This window comes from Juglans regia, chromosome 14, assembly GCF_001411555.2.
Source record: "Juglans regia cultivar Chandler chromosome 14, Walnut 2.0, whole genome shotgun sequence".
NCBI lineage: Eukaryota > Viridiplantae > Streptophyta > Magnoliopsida > Fagales > Juglandaceae > Juglans > Juglans regia.
Window position 1 is genome coordinate 1,540,127 of NC_049914.1, and position 16,722 is coordinate 1,556,848.

General features: G+C 35.8%; 1 protein-coding gene across 4 annotated transcripts; it reads left to right on the forward strand.

Moving 5' to 3' along the window:
• The first annotated feature begins 1,364 nt into the window (after window positions 1-1,364).
• Window positions 1,365-15,702, forward strand: LOC109012288 (mediator of RNA polymerase II transcription subunit 15a-like). 4 transcript variants are annotated; one of them, XM_035685644.1, is made up of 12 exons: window positions 1,365-1,512; window positions 2,462-2,614; window positions 4,158-4,269; window positions 4,637-4,748; window positions 5,196-6,395; window positions 10,528-10,598; window positions 12,307-12,381; window positions 12,531-13,901; window positions 14,014-14,346; window positions 14,670-14,864; window positions 14,963-15,051; window positions 15,290-15,702. In XM_035685644.1, exons 2-12 carry the CDS (start codon window positions 2,550-2,552, stop codon window positions 15,495-15,497), a joined length of 3,831 nt encoding a protein of 1,276 aa, XP_035541537.1. In that variant the 5' UTR covers window positions 1,365-1,512; window positions 2,462-2,549; the 3' UTR covers window positions 15,498-15,702. The 4 variants fall into 4 exon arrangements, with proteins under 4 accessions (XP_035541537.1, XP_035541536.1, XP_035541538.1 ...); XM_035685643.1 differs by having other exon boundaries at window positions 2,498-2,614; XM_035685645.1 differs by having other exon boundaries at window positions 2,498-2,614; window positions 12,534-13,901.
• Window positions 15,703-16,722: the final 1,020 nt, after the last annotated feature.

Here is a 16,722-nt window from a genome sequence, read left to right on the forward strand (position 1 = left end):
GTACAATATTTTTCATAACATATGTTATAAAATAATGGTATTTTTATAAAATAATGTTAGTTTTATAAGATATTTTATAAAAATACCTCTATAAAATATCTATTTTTTAAAAATATTACTGTATAAAGTATTATATAAAATATTATATGTTTATCATTTTTCAGAGTTATAAACAAAGACCACCGAGTAATGGACAAGATCCAGCTGATCTCATGCATGACGTACGTACATGACTTCATTGGGAAAGTGATAATTATTAAAGAAAAAATTACTTTGCCTTCCAAATTTATTGTAGAAATTGATCGCTTGATAATATTTTTATTTATTTAATAAATAAGAAATTAATTTTAAATATATTAAAATATTTTTTTTTATTTTTTAAAATATTTAAATATATTAAAAAATAACATACAGTCAATTTGAATGGATTACTTTAAGCGGGAGAATAGCCCGACTCAATTATTAATTGCGAAGTTTCAAAATGGAAAATGCTACATGCCTTGGGGGCTCCCACTAGGCTGTAGCATTTTTTTATGTATTTGTTTTATATAAATATTTTTAATAATTTTAAATATTTAAAAAAATATATAATATTATTAAAAAATATTTTTTTAATTATGAAGTAGAATAAAAAATAATATTTAATAATTTTTTTTTTACTTTTTGATTAAAGAAGTGTTTTGTAATAATATTTTAAATTTATTTTATTTTTTAAAAATATTTGAAAGTGTAAAAAAAATCTATATAAAAAATAAATTAAAAAAATACATATAGAAAAGTACATGTTAAGTCCAACGAGAGTTCCCTTGACCACTTTAAATATTTAAAAAAAATCATAATATTATTAAAAAAATCATAATATTTTTTATAATTTTTATTTTACTTCATGATTAAGAAAATATTTTTTAATATATATTTTTTTACTTTCTAATTAAGAAACTATTTTTTAATAATATTTTAAATTTATTTTATTTTTTTAAAATATTAAAAAATTTATATAAAAAATTATTTAAACAAAATAAATATAAAATAATACTTCAACCCAGCGAGAGTCACCAACGGAGCTGTAGCATCACCCTTTTAAAATAATTCGAATAATTCATTTAATCGACAGATTATCATTTGTAAATTACAAGTTCTAACTAGAAATTTTAACATAATTTTATGAATAAATTTGATTTTTGTAATTTATATTGTATTTTTGCTAGAGACGCTGCTGAGAGATAAATAAGGGAGAAAAAAGAAAAAAAGAAAACTTAGTGGGCAATGCGAGGAAAATAATATGTCCCGATTCAGTCCCCTGTAAATAAATATATGAACCGTACGGACCACTAACCAGCATGCATAGAATATTTGAAGTTTTCCCAAGCAGACTAGACGTAGGACTCCTTCGCTCGTAAGCATCCTCCGAAACCTCCCAAAAACCTTGCAGCGCTCCATTTTTTGATTTTTATCTACTCGATTTCTAATCTCTGCTTAGAGATACACTCGAACTCACAATCATCCCGACAGGTATCTACATCGATCTCTCTCTGTGTTGTTCTTATTCTTTCTTTCGTTTTTACCAGCCGGTTGATCTTTTTCGTTCTCTCTCTCTCTCTCTTTTTTTTTTTTTTTTCTTTTTCCCTGTTAGAGACTTTGAAACTGATAATTCACTAGAACTTAGGGTTTAGGGGCTGAGAGTTATATTATGGTTTCGATGGTAGATCATGCTTATGAATACATGATTTTCTGTTTGGTTCTTAGGAATTTTGGGCTTATGAGGTATATGCATATACAGGAAAAAGAAAATCTAGCAGATAATTGGTCCCCCCCGCCCCCCGCCCTTAACAATGTTCCGAATGAAAATTTGTGGAGAAATTTGGAAAAACAACCAACATATATTTAATCAATGGGTTAGTTGCCACTTGCCAATTGTACTTGTTGCATCCACGGAATCCTTATTGTTATGGGGTCGAAACCCAGACATGATAAATATTGGTGCTTGTCTGCTTGAGGGTTGTTCAAACTGCTATTTAATGGAACTCAGGCAAATAAACATAAAATAGGAACTTGTGGTGCGATATTCACGAATCAGAACCGATAGTGTTTGTAAATGCAATCTAGGACTGATGATGCTTTGTCCTCGGCTTGTGTCAGGAATTTACCTTAACTGATAATTGGTTAATGGCCATTTCATGCAATTGTTCACGTATATCGACTAAGATAAATGAAAAAAGCTGCACTATATTTTGTCTTATTGTGGGTTGGAATCTTTGTGTAATTTGTTTGATTCTTTTTATCTATTATGGGGAGGTCAACATGGTTGTTGCCTTTGCTAAGCGTGGTATTAGTTGAGGTAATTTTCTTTAGTGGGACATAATTAGGATAGTGTAATGTACTACCGTTTTATGATAGTTAATAGTTGCGCAATAATTATACTGTAGTTTGACCTGCATGATGTCCGATTTTATGGCGCTAGGAGCTTTTTGGAAAACTTTGATTGCTTTCTTGTCAGAATTTGGTGGATATCAACAATTAATTAGAGGCTTGCTCCGACTACAACCAACATGGAAGTGAAGGATTGGAGAGATCGACTATCACCAGAGTCTCGAGAAAGGATCGTGCGTAGGATGTAAGTAAGATATATCATTTTTTAATTGCTTAGGTTGTTTTTTAAGTTACCAGTGCAAAAGATATTTTGCAGATATTCTTTAGAAAAACTGGGGCATTTACAGGCAAGTATTATTGATCTTGGGGGCTGGGGGAGGGGGGTTGAGTAATTTATTATTATCATTTGCATTTTTTACCTTCCTTATTACATCAGGCCTTTTTTAGATTTGATATGCCTTATAATGTACTAAGGGTTCCTGTTTGACTTATTGCGATTCTAATGATATGCTTATCAGTAGTCTTACATGCATTTAGTTGATAAAATCAAGTTGCAGGTTACAAAAGGTTGGCATGATAGAAGTAGCTTTAATGATACATAATATTGGTCCTGAAAGACTTTTTAAAGATATTTAATTATGCTGACTGAATGGAGAAGATGAGAGAGCATTCTATGGCTTTTCCTCCATATTTCCTGGTTCTTATATATTTTGATTCACTGGATTCAGCCAACAATCTACTAGTGCTTTTTTTTTTGTATGCTTTAAGGGAGAATTAGGTAAAATAAAACCAAGCCTCTTATAAGGAATCAATGAAGAATTGGAAACTTTTAGAATCATATATTGCTGCAAATAGTTCCTCAGCAATATGGTTATTTGTGTCATCAACTTGAGAGATTTCTCATTGTGTTATGTAAATGAAGTTAGTGTTGTACTTGCACTATTCTTCGAGTTTGTTTCTTTCAGATTGCCTCCATCCTATCATCTTTGCTTGTTCTCTGTCTATTATCTCTACTCATCGAACTGATCTTCAACTTTGTCCTCTTTTGAATGGAATTTATGGATCTGGAAAGCTTTTCCTTATACTTTTATGTTAACCCTACCTTCAGCTTGTTGGCTATCGTTGGATCTATGACACTATGTCTTGGTTAGTTAGATGATTGAGAGATTTAATAATTTTCTGGTGCAAAGGATTGAATACTAATTCTCTTGTCTGTTTAATTATGCTATACTTTGCTTCCGCTCAACAAATGTCTTATGCATATAATACCTGCTGGCAGAGAGGTGCATGGAGTAGTCTCATGGCCTTCGATATGGTGCTTAAAGGGGATGAGATAAATGCACTAATTGCAGAATGCTACTTCTTGGTTAAAAAACTTGGTTTGATAAGTCTACTGAAACAGTTGCAGAAAAATGAATGATGTGAGCAACATATAATTACCATGCAAATGGACCTGGCATGATCAAGAGAAATTGAATATGGTCTGAGCTTAGGAAAGTTTTACTCCAGCTCCTCTTAGGCCAACTGACTGGCCTGTAAGATTAGTATGTAACTTACCTTTAGGGAAAGATGAGTCTTAGGCAAGCTAAATTGGCTCATGGATTTTAAATATTAGAAATTGAATAAAGATTGCTTAAGTTGATATGTCTTACGATGATGTGGCTCGATATTGCGTTCAAGGAATTCTATATTGTTTATAATTGTAAGGTTTCTTTCTTTTTGATTAGTTCTCTATTCTTGCTAGCATGGCAAATGATTTACTTGTATTTGAATATTTACACTTTCAGCATGGATATATTAAAGAAGCAGATTCGATCTTCTGGGAGAGACGGATTATCTCAAATTAAGACACTTTCTGAGAATTTTGAGAAGAAGATTTATGAGTCTGCCACAGATGAGGTATCTTAATCACACTGGTATATTATTTCCTGACTGACATTTGCAGCCTTTGCATTGCCATTTATCTGTTCAACCGAACTTGACAATGCCGGCTTAGTCAAGCCTTTTAGGTTCTCCTGCAGCCCTATTGGAATGATGGGAGAAAAATGCATCTTGATTGCCTTTCATCCATTTCTAGTATGGAATCTCGATCAACTGCATCTCATGATATTTCTTTCAAACTTATCCCTGTAGTTTGTGAATTTTTATTTTTGCGAGGATTTATGTTGTATTTATACAAAATAAGGTAACATAAATTTTTTTCCAACTTCAGCATAAGGCATTCCTTTTTTCGTAAATATAATTATTGCATAATATCTGCTTTCAGAATGATTATTTGAAGAAGATATCAGTGAAGTTGCTGACTGTTGAAGAGAAAATTGAGAAATTGTCTCAGTCTAATTCTTTATTATCAAAGTCTTATTCTGGTGAAACTACAGGTAAACATGACTTTGATTTGTCTACATTGTGTTACTTTTTGAACTTCACAAACATACAATACGAATTCTTCCTTATTTTCTGTTTACATGCATTAATTTGTACTTTGTTTTCCTGTATTGTATTGAGGCTTTTATCTGGGATGTTGTCTATTGGCCTTGTAATGTCTCTTGTTCCAAATATTTGAAGCTGGCTACACATACTTCAGATCTTAGTATCTGGTTTTTTCTTTCACCTTCATTACCGAAATGTGTTTCTTGTCGTATTGGTAATTATTCCAACTAACTCTAATTTGGGATTTGTCCAAACTTAAATGAATTTAAAATCCTAGTTTGTCAGTGGTTTAAACATTTTTGGGATATATAGACAGCTTGACTACTTATTTTCTTTTGAAATTTCATTTCATTAACTCTTTTGTTTTTGTGTGTTCGTATGTTTGTTTTGAACAGCACCCCGCAGTATTCAGTCCCAAGTGGATAAGCATCGGCAATCGCTTTCTCTTCATTCTTATCAGTCCCAACATCAATTATCACGTAGCACTCAGAACAACATTGCACCTTGCGGAACTTCTTCCAGCTTACCATCTTCAGGGCATCCTCTCAGTGATTTAATTGAGACTCCTATGCCCAATGCTGCCACTGAAGATTCCAACTTGCAGCGTACCTCTAGAATTTCGCAAATGGCAGCTGAATGGTCAGTGGGACATGGAATATATTCTGATGTTTCTCTCAATAATCCAATTCAGGTTCAAGGAAGGAAACATCCACCGCAGGTGGTTGTCCAACAGAACCACCAGCAACCTCAGAAGTTACAGCTAGATTCTTGTCAACTGCCATTACAACCCCGGCTTTTAAAGCCTTTAAAAAATGAATTTGTTTCACCCTCACACTTGCAAGTTCATGGCCAGGAAGGACAATCAGGGCAGCAAAATGATCAGAAACTCTCGCGACCTAATCAAATGCAGTCTTGTCAGCTATCTGTCACGCAAACTCCCTTTACACGGCCTTCTGAGACACAATCATGTGTAGTTTCTGACCATCTGCAGTATCGGCAGCCTTCCTGTCAACAATCATTACAACCTCTGCTTATGAGACATCCGCAAAGGCAACTGCAAAAAACACATCAGGCTCCTGTTACCCATAAACACAAATCACCAATGCGAGATCAGATACCATCGATATCACATCAGCAACCGCAATCAATAAATCAAAATATGGCTGATACTTATGTAACACAGAATCAGCTAATTGGGCAACAACATCTTGTCCCTGACTCACTGCAGCAACAGCAAAGGTTACCATTCCTGCAGAACAAGGCTCAAAACATGCAGCAGGAACCTTTGCAAGGCCAGCAAAACAATCAGTCAAGTCGTCATCATCAGCAGTTGGCCCAACAAAAAGATTTTTCTGTACTAAAGCCGCAACTGAAGCTGCATGGGAAACAATGTGGTAATTATACCATGCACCAAACTCAGGTTGCGGCAGAGGGGCATACCCAGAAGACAGCTTCAGCTTTGTTGCCACCTCAAGGGCAACAATCACAACCACAGCTTCCAGTGAGGGAACTGATATCTCAATCACAGCTCGAAAAAGTGCAACCACCACCAACTCCATCACAGCCAGATACAATGGAAATTTCTGAAGCATCAGGTATGCCAAATCATGCAATTTAGAAGGAACAACGTTTATTTTTTTCGAATCCAACAAACAACCAAAAAAAATAAAAAGAAAACATGCTTCTCAACATTTAATCAAGTTATCCAACTATGCAATATTCTTATATATCTATGTATATATTTTTTGGTTCTCTTGTCTCAACAGTTTGCAGTTCCAAATTACGGTAGCACTGAATTGTCTAACTTTTTGCTCTACTTACATAGAAATGATAGTAGAATTAAATATAGATATAGGAAGAATTGCATGCTTGTTCTAGAAAGCAGGAATGCCATTTAGAAAATATACTGTTAATATGACCTTTTTCTGAGTACTGTTAATGTGTCCTTGCCAGCATTATATAAGAACTTACATAAACTAACATATGGACCCCTAGTTATCTATTTAATGGGAAAGATGATTCATTTTGTATTCACTATTCTTTAACAAATCAAATCCAGTTATGAGGTTTAAACTTGCTTGATGCTGGATGAGAATTGGAATCCTTATTGTCAGAAGGAGAGCACACTGGCAAGCCATTCTCAGAATTGTTCAAGTTAGGCAAAGGATGGGTGTCGTGTTTCAACATAGTCTTGAATTCCTAATAGGCAGACAAAGGCGTTGTTTATCAAAGCTATCTTGGATAAGTGGTTATGACATTTTGCCACGCAACAAAAAAAAACAAAAAAACAAAAAAAACATTGTGGAGATTGGTGGCAGAAGTCAAATACAGCAGCCTGTGAGTGAGGTTGGTGTTCATGTTCAAACAAGGTTAGCAGGCTGTTTGGGGTAGGGGTGTGGAAAAACATCAGGGCAGGGTGGGGGGATTTCTCGTTGTCTTTGAGGTGGGAATGAGTCTAAGATCAGATTCTTGCGCAATATATGATGTGGGACCATCCCTTGAAGATAGCAGGACTTTTTTTCTTTGATTATTTTTACTCTTTCAGCCCTTGATGATAGAATCTCCCATTGTAAAGAGGCATTGATAGCAGAGCTTTTATGGATCTTCGAGAATAGACCCCAATGGAATTTTTTCTTTTATCGATAAACAAAATTTTATTGAGATAAAGTAGACAAAGGCCCAAGCATAAGGGACATATACAAGAGCGTTGCCTATATATGTGAGTTTAGCGATACAAGGAAGTCATGAAAAGACATTCCATTAAAATCAATTACAATCGACCAATGGAATAAGGTATTGAAAAATAAACTTCTAAGCACTTCCATTGACCGCTCTCGATCTTCAAAACTTGTTGCATTCCTCTCCCTCCAAATACACCACCATAGACAAATTGGGACCATCTTCCACACTTTTGCGATCTGAGGGTTACCCTGAATGCCTTGCCAAGAAGTTAGGAGGTCGATTACCCTTTTTGGCATGACCCAATCTAATACCACCCGAGCAAAGAAATCATTCCATAGGGTCGTAGCAATCTCACAATGAATTAATAGATGATCTATAGATTCTCTACTCTTTTTGCACATACAACACCAATTCATAACTATGATGTGGCGTTTTTGTAGATTTTCTATTGTGAGGATCTTTCCTAATGAGGCTGTCCACACAAAGAAATTACCCTTCATGGGTGCTTTTGTCTTCCAAATACTCTTACATGGGAATGACGTTGTATTATGCATGATCATGGCATGGCTGCATGATAGTAGGAGCGAACTGTGCACTTCCCTTTCTTAGAAGGGCACCAAAAGATCTTGTCTTCAACTCCCTTCATTATATGGGTATAGTACAGTAGATCATAGAACTCCGAGAAAGCAACAACTTTCCAAGCTTGTGCATCTCTAAAGAATTAACGTTCCATTGGGGAGTACCATTAGAAATAGTTAAGAAGTCTGCAATTGACGCTTCTTTCATTCTTGCTAAGCCATAGAATTCTGAGTAAGCTTCCTTGAGTGTTGTATCGTTACACTATACATCATGCCAAAATTTGATTTTGGACCCATCACCCACCTCAAAACGGATATTTCTTGAATGTGTCCCAACCTCTTCTTATGTGTTTCCATAAACCAACCCCATATGTCCCATTTACCCCATTTGAACACCATCCTCCCTATGGTTCACCATACTTCGATTCTATGACAGCTCTCCATAATGCCCCTTGTTCATTGTGGTATCTCCATAGCCATTTGCCAAGCAAGGCTTAAAGATAGCAAGTGTCGGATTCCCAATCCTCCTTTTGGGATAGGGGAGCGCACCTTGGATAGGGTACTTTTGGTTAAGGTGACCCTACCACCTTTGGATTGATACGTCCTCTTCCAATTAGCCAGTTTCCGCTCCATTTTTTCTAGTACTTCATCCCAAATAAATTTTGATTTTAATGGGGCACCCAAAGGAAGACCCAAATATTTCAGGCAGCTGGGATATCTTGCATTCCAAATTGTTAGCCATGCTCTCGACATTCGGAACATTCCCCATTGGGACTACTTTTGATTTATCCTAAGTCACCTTCAACTCTGAAACAGCTTCAAAGCATAAAAGGAGTGCCCACTCTCCTCAAAGCTCGGATTTGATCATGACTAGTGCCATAAAAGATTAGGGTATCATCAGCAAATAATAGGTGAGATATGAGAAGTGAGCTTGTATTTGCCTCCCCCACTGAGAATAATGGAATGTTACTTTGTAAGAATGATCCTTCTTTTCTTTAATCGTTTGTACTTTTTTAGGCAGAGGAGATTTTTTTTATAACATCCGTTGGATTCCTTCCAAACTATGGACCTTTGATGTCAAGTCTTTCTAATACCCAATCTTCCCTCAAGATAACCTCCCATTTCCCTGGAAAAAGATTTGGAGAAATAAGGCACCATCAAGGGTAGCATTCTTTGTTTGGTTGCCTGTGTAAGGGAAGTTCTTAATGATGGATAACTTGAGGAAGAGGAATGCCCTATTAATGGAGTGGTGTTGTATGTGTAAGCAATATGGAGCAAACATCAATCATCTTTTACTTCACTGTGAGCGGTTTGAGATCTATAGGCATCAATTTTTCACACATTTGGGTTTGAATGTTTCATGCCTTGGCAGATGGAAGATTTGATGGTTTGTTGTTGTAGTCCTAATCCTATTAGTACTCATAGAAATTTCGAGGTGTTGAAGATGGATACCTTGTGTCTGATATGGTGTCTTTGGCATGAATGCAGTGCTTGTCTTTTGGAGATTGCAAGAGGATGATGCTAGAATTTTTTTAATTGGTATTTAAGTTTTTTTTTACACGTATGCGCTTTGAATAAAATTTACCTTATCAAAAAAAATAAAAGGAAGTTGGACATGGGAAAGAAATTAATGTAGGCGTGTCTTAGTGAAAGGGATGATTTAAACATCAATACTTTTCTGTGTTTGAGTGTGTTTGGGTTCAAAGAATATGAGAGCAAAAGAATCATAAAAAAAATCTTAACTAAGCACAAGTTGTGCGACGAGATGCATGATAATGCACTACTCTTTTTCTTAGTTGAGGGTGAATTCTTCTAAAAGTGCCTAATGCAGTCATTTTCTAAGTGTCAGAGATGTGATTTTTTAATTGAAGTATCCTGTACATCCTAATTGAAAGGAAAAAAGGAGAATGCCATGCTTCAAATGTTTGTCTTCCCCGAAATAATGACCCTGGTCATTACATCAAAGCATAAGTACTTCCCTTGTTTAACTTCATTGGTTCAGTCAGGTTGATCTACTTCCAGTGCAGCATTGCGTGAAGTTTTGTTAATTTTAGACAACTCAAAAGAGGTTTCACTCTTTATTCAATTCGTGTTGACTTACAGATCTTTACTCTCATGTAAAACATTTGGCTGCTTGTCTTATAAACTACTGAATCTTCATGATTGTGCTTGCCAGCTTCTAGGAATTGTGGGCATATCAACAAATTTTAATTTTTACCATACAGTTTTACATGTGCTCAACGAGAACCATAAAAAAGTCGCTTTTATTGATGTGAAAATTGCTGGAACATTGCAGAAGGTGGATTTGAGTATGGAAGTTTGTCCCACAAGAAGTTGCTCTCTTTTGAATCTTTTATCTCATTCTACTTGCAATTTATGTGCATATAATAATTTTTTTTTAACTTTCTTTTCTAAATTTACTTTTGCCATACAGACGCATAACATTTTCTCTGTGCTTCTTTGGTAGGACCACTAAATCTCACATCTGAGAAATCGTTTGCAAATATCGGTGATTGGCAAGAGGAGGTTTATCAGAGGGTAATGTCTTATAAGTGCTTTGTTTGACTGTGTGGATTTCTTTTATCATGTGAATATAACAAATATATTTTACTGTTTCTTGAGTAAATTCCCAGTTAAGCTGCATTTTTTATGTTTTTCCAGAGACAACCGAATTAAAAAAAAAAAAAAAACTGTAATAGTCAGCCAGTTAATTCCTATTGTCTCACAAATTTTTGCCAAAACATTGGTAAGTTTATTTTTGATAGATTCACACACCATAGGAGTCATAAGTTAGTACTTCATCATTTGGACTGTCAAATATGTATTAAATGATTAAATTCACCTCTTCTCATCATGCTAGAATGCTCGAATAAGCTTATATAAACCTTAATAAGTCAGCTTTAGATATACCTGATCGAAAAATTTCAGACACAACGAGTTGGATTCGATGTGTTAACTGTTCTTTCAGTGTTTAAGACATTTTTCAATGCAGCGAAAGCATCGCAAGATTTTCAAATTGTTTTGAAACATGAAATGAAACCTATTTGAATCCCAGAATGCCATACAAAAAGATTGCATAAATATAGAGAAAAGAAAATCCATTTTGTTCTTAGCATAAATTACCAACTACTTTAGAAGACTAGTGTTTAATTGGAGAAACAAAACATTATAAGCAAAACTGTGTAATATATAGATTGACTCTATGCAGATTATCTAGAAAAGAGGTTTGCATATTTAAAAACTCAGGGGCTCTCTGGTGCACTCTGCTCGGCTCCTATAGACTTCTACTCTATGCAGAATAATGACATAGTATGCTGCCGCTGCAGTTGTGTTTTATTTATAAGCTATGGTATCACTATCACCTAGGACAAAAAATAAAAATTATACTACCAATCATATTACATAAGCTATGATGATCATGTATCGTCATACCTCTGTATAGAGATGGATTGACTGACTGCAAATATGTGATTTTATATTAAATGCTGTACTAGTAAACGCTGTTGAATAATATTGGTCTTAACAAAACATGTGATACAGTGTGATAGAAGGTAGGGAAGAACCTTTGGAATTTTAGTTGCACTCATAGCAAGAGGTGAGTGTACTTCAAATGTTGATAAAACATTAGGAATTGCTTCTTTCTATTTATCCTGGAATTTGTTTTTCCAAGTGACTCTCAATGGATCCAAAATACTGAAAGAAAGAAATGGATATATGTTCCATCGCAAAAGATTTATTCCCCTTTAGCACCTGGGGTGGGGTTGGACAGGTCATAGTTGAGTACTTAATTTTATATTTTTGACATTACATAGTTTTAGTTACTGGAAATTAATTAAAATTCCAATATCATTACTTACCAGAAAAATCTTTTTTTTGAAATGGGCATGTCTGTGAGGTTGCAGTGTACCTACAAAATAGGAGGCATTCTGGTTTGGAAGACACAATAGAACTGTGAATTTTCAGCTTCTTTCTACGCACAAACCTTCATTGTCACAGCATGCCTGTTACTTTCTCATTTGTAATCCACAAGTCTTGAGCATTTTATCCATATTGCTTGTTCCTCTGTATCTCTCTCTGTGTTTTGAAATTGCTCATATTGAAATATTTTCTATTGTATGTCAGAACTCAACAGTAAAGGGGCGGTATAAGTACGTTTCGTATTCTGTTTATACAATCTTTATCTGCCGATGGATATATGTTAAGTATTCTTGCAGATCATTACTTTTCTCATTATTTTGCTTTGCAGGTTGAAAGTTTAAAAAGCAGGTATTTGAAACAACTTAACGGGTTGCGGCATACATTGACTAATAGGCTCCAGCAGGTGTGCTATAACATAAACTCATGTTTGTGAAGTTGCTGCCATAGACAAGAATAGATTCGCCACTTTACATCACAAATCTTTTTTTTTTTTTTTTTTACACTAACGATTTCTTGTTTTGTGTTATATTTGCCCGTATTCCTTTTTTCCAGCAGGATTCTGCTCCTTGTCCAACCAACACAGGCCAATTAGAGAAAATTAATCTTGCGTTGAATCTAACTATAGCTTACCTAAATGTGCCCAAAAGCAAGATCACGCCTTCTTATGCGGAGAAGTTGGATACACTTCAAAAGAAGATACTTTGGATTCTTCAGCTGACTGGAAAAAAGTCTGATTCTTCACCACGGGAAGGAAAACTTTTCCCAGATATTTACTCTGTTCAGCAGTTGCCGCAGCCACAAACTCAGACATCTGAAGCGCAACAACTTGAAAATCATAAGATACCGCCACTGCAATTTACTAAGTCACAGAGTACTCTAGCAGCAATGCAGCGGAACAATTTAATGTTTTTGCAACACGTTTCCAAGTCTTCTTCACCTGAGCCTGCTACTTTGCACCAAAATACGATGCATTTAGGAGACCATTTACCAGCTTCAGAAAAAGGAAATTCAGTGAATATATTGCAGCAGGTTGCCAAGGAATCTTTAGGAAGTCCTAAGAGCATTTCCCAAGAAAATCTTAACACATTATTGCCAATAAGCCATAAGAATGGGCAGCAGTCAAATGTGGTTCCTCTTGAGATGAGCTCTAATACACTTCAAAATTTGCATATGAGACAAACAAAAGAACAACTGGATGTATTGGCTCAAAAGCCTGAGCTAGGATTTCAAAAGCCCAACATGCAGCAACAACTGGTACGAGAGAATCACCAAATATTGCCCCAGCAGGCTGCAAAGCCGCATGCTCATGCAAAACGACAGATTCAGTTGAATGAGGTAAATGAAGTAAAAGTGAGACTAGGGACGAGTGTTAATAAGTCACAGCATCAGGAAAATGCAGTAAATGACTCGAGAGTTAAAGGAGGGATGGGTGTCAAATCAGGACGTATTTTGCAAAATCAATCTGGTGCCACGTGCTCAGTGTATAGTTCTCAGCACTCAAAGCCTGGGGCTTCAGTTCCTATTTCGTCATCCGAAGTCTCCTGTCATCCACTAGCTCACCATTGTCCTCGTATTGATGTGCAAAATCTGCCAACACCTCTTACAGAGGCAGGAACCTGTTTTCATTCTGCAAAGTCTTGCTCTGCCCTACCTTCTTCCTTGGCTCAACCATCCATGTTAGGGAATTGTGAGAAACCTACTTTTGATGCTCCATCAGGCTTGGATACTGGAAACATTAGACATCCCCATGTACCTGGTTCTCTAGGACCTGGCCAATCACTTGCCATCTGCACTCCTGGGATGTCAGTCTCGCCATATCTTGAGGAACTTGATACTCTGGATGGCACGAATTGTAATATGCCAACCTTCAATTATGATCAGTCAAGTGTTGCTGAACAGCCTATTAAGCGCTTAATTAATGTGGTTAGTTTGAACTTCAATTGTTAACTTCAATTCAAAGGTTTTGGTTCTAGATTTTCTGTGGGACGTACGATATTTGATTACATATGAAGAAGTTGATCATGCAAAATTTCAGGTGAACTCGATCTCATCTAAAAAACTCAGTGCTGCTATTGGTGACATTGGATCAGTGATTGGTATTACTGATTGGATATCAAGTTCGCTGCCAGCTAATGGGTCTAGAGCAGCAATAGGTGAGGATTTGGTTGCCATGACGAAGTCTAGTTTGCAAGCAAGATATTTAAAAGGGTGGAATGATACATCTGGAACAAGGAAAAGGAATCGCTGCACAGATTGGATTGCGTCAAATCCTTCTCCAATGAATGATGGATTCAGACAGTGGATTGACTTGGAGAAACCCGAGTTGGAGTCATCTGCGATGTCTTGTATTAAACGGCCTAGGATTGAGGTAGGTAGCTGTTGTGGTGGGGTTTTCAACCAGAACTAGAAGCTACTATCAAGTTTCTTTCAGTAGCATGACTTCTTGCATGCAGTTTTCAGCAACATAAAACATCAATTCTCAATACAATTGAATTGACGTGCATCATCATCCTTCAGTAGCATGATTTCATGAATGCAGTTTTTTATGGGCGCTCATTTATAGGGAATTGTTCCTCTAGTTTTTGCTTGTTTATGAATGTGAAAATTAACTTTCATCTTTGAACAGTTTGAACGTTGAATCAGAGTGCCTCTTGTATTATGATGTAAGAACTTATCTGTACCCCTTTGCAGGTCAAGCATGCTCTGTTGGAAGAAATTAGGAAAATAAACCAGCAGCTGATAGACACTGTGGTAGTCATTAGTGACGAACATACCATTTCAACTGCTGCTGCAACTGGTTGTGGTGAAGGTACCATTGTCATGTGCTCATTCACTGCTGTGGCCGCCTGTCCAAACTTCAAATCACAGCCTGTTTCATCTCAGGCGGTATGTTTCCAAGTATTCTAGTCCTATCGCCGTTCGTAAGCTATAAGCATTATCTTTCTATACCTTCCCTTGACTTTGTGTTTTTCATCGGCATGCAGTCACCTATTCAGCCCTTAAAATTGCTCGTTCCCGCTAGTTATCCACACACTTCTCCTGTACTCCTAGACAAAATGCCAGTGGGAGCAAGGTGAGAGCATTGGCATTGTTATTTTGATTTTATATATATGCAGATTATTATGGGAATAGTGATGGGCACCACGCGGTAACTGTTCATGCATTAGTGATAGTAGGATATCCCAAAACAAGCCGTGGGCTATGCTTTATGTTACATGATGATGTGTATTCAACAAAGATTTCATCCATTTGTTTGTTAATCCTTCATTTGAAGTTTGGTCATCCCCCCAACTCCTTGGTTGCTTTGACAGAGAGAACCACCAGGACCTTTCAGTAAAGGTAATATCAAAGCTCAATTCATGCCTCAGAACCCTGTCAAATCCCTTCTCAGTGGGGGAGATAGCAAGGATGTGGGATTTTTGTGTCCGGGAGGTTGTCCTCGAGTATGCAGTGCAGAATGGCGGAGGCAACTTTAGCTCAAAATATGGAACTTGGGAGACATGTCTTGGAGCTGCTTGAATCATTCTGCACTTGCATATCATCTACTTGGAAGATTCCTATTGATATGCACCGAGGTTGGTTTTGCTACAGATGATGGATTTTTTTTTTTTTTTTCCCTGCTAATTGTATCAGGTGCGACGCTTGTGCGGGGTCTTCTTTATATTGATTTGTCTGACCAAATTTTCAAAAGTGTTTTTTTTTTTTTTTTGTAGTTTTTGTAGTTTTGAAAGCGTACGCGTTTGAGCTTATTTGTAATTTTAATAAATTATAATATGAGTTTTCAATCCATTGGAAAGTAACAGAGAAGATTATTTTGGGGATTTCAGCTCAAAAGTTATAATGTTCAAAATTACACGAGTATAGGTAATTATACTCATAGTTAAGAAATAAAACCTCCTAAATACTTCAAAGTTCAGAGATTTTATCAGTTTCTATGATATGAGTTGTATATAATAATCATATTTTTTTTATGTAGCAAAAGAAAATTGAAATATTACCAAATTGACGGCCATTGTTTCGGCTAAAGCACCAGATTCTATGGAAAGCGTTCTTGGGTTCAACTCCCTCCTCTCCCTTTCTCTCTCTATTGTCTGTGTGTGGGCATCTGCAACTCGCACTTTCTTCTGCTTCTCTGAGCCTTCTGAGCTCATCCCCACCTTCTCGGCTTAGAGTTTCTTGCTCTTTCTCACCAGCTGTCTCCGTATCCTTCCGACAAAACCTTGACAAAGGTTCAGAATTCTCGCGTCATTGTTCTTGCCTTTGTTCCAATAGGAGAAATAAGACACCCTCGTCATCGATCCATACCTTACTTTTTACAATGATGTTTTCTCGTTCCACAACTTTTGACTTTTTCCAAAAAAACAAAAATAAAAGAAGTCTATTAATTAGATGAAAAATACTTTTGGTCGATTTTATAAAAATAAATTTATAAAATTTATAAAATAACTTTACAAAAAAAAATACTTCAGCCAAGAGACATTACTTCAAAATTACAAGCTTTCTTAATTAATAACCTATATTTTTTATTTTTTATTTTTATTTTTTATTTTTATCGCCAATTAATAATATATATCTTAATCAACATTTACCGCTTTTAACTATTTATAATTTTTTCTTAAAAAAAAAATAACAACCCTTGTTTAGTTCCCCATGGCCCATATCCACCGTTTTGCTCGTACGTCTGGCAATCACAGCTGTAAATTATTTTCAACCGTTGCATTCATTTAGGAATTAATTCCAATGA

Coding starts and splice junctions, on each gene's coding strand:
- LOC109012288 (XM_035685644.1), top strand. CDS start 2,550: ATGGAAGTGAAGGATTGGAGAGATCGACTATCACCAGAGTCTCGAGAA. Junction 4,749..5,195: donor TTATTCTGGTGAAACTACAG/GTAAACATGACT, acceptor TGTTTTGAACAG/CACCCCGCAGTATTCAGTCC. Junction 10,599..12,306: donor AAGAGGAGGTTTATCAGAGG/GTAATGTCTTAT, acceptor TTTGCTTTGCAG/GTTGAAAGTTTAAAAAGCAG.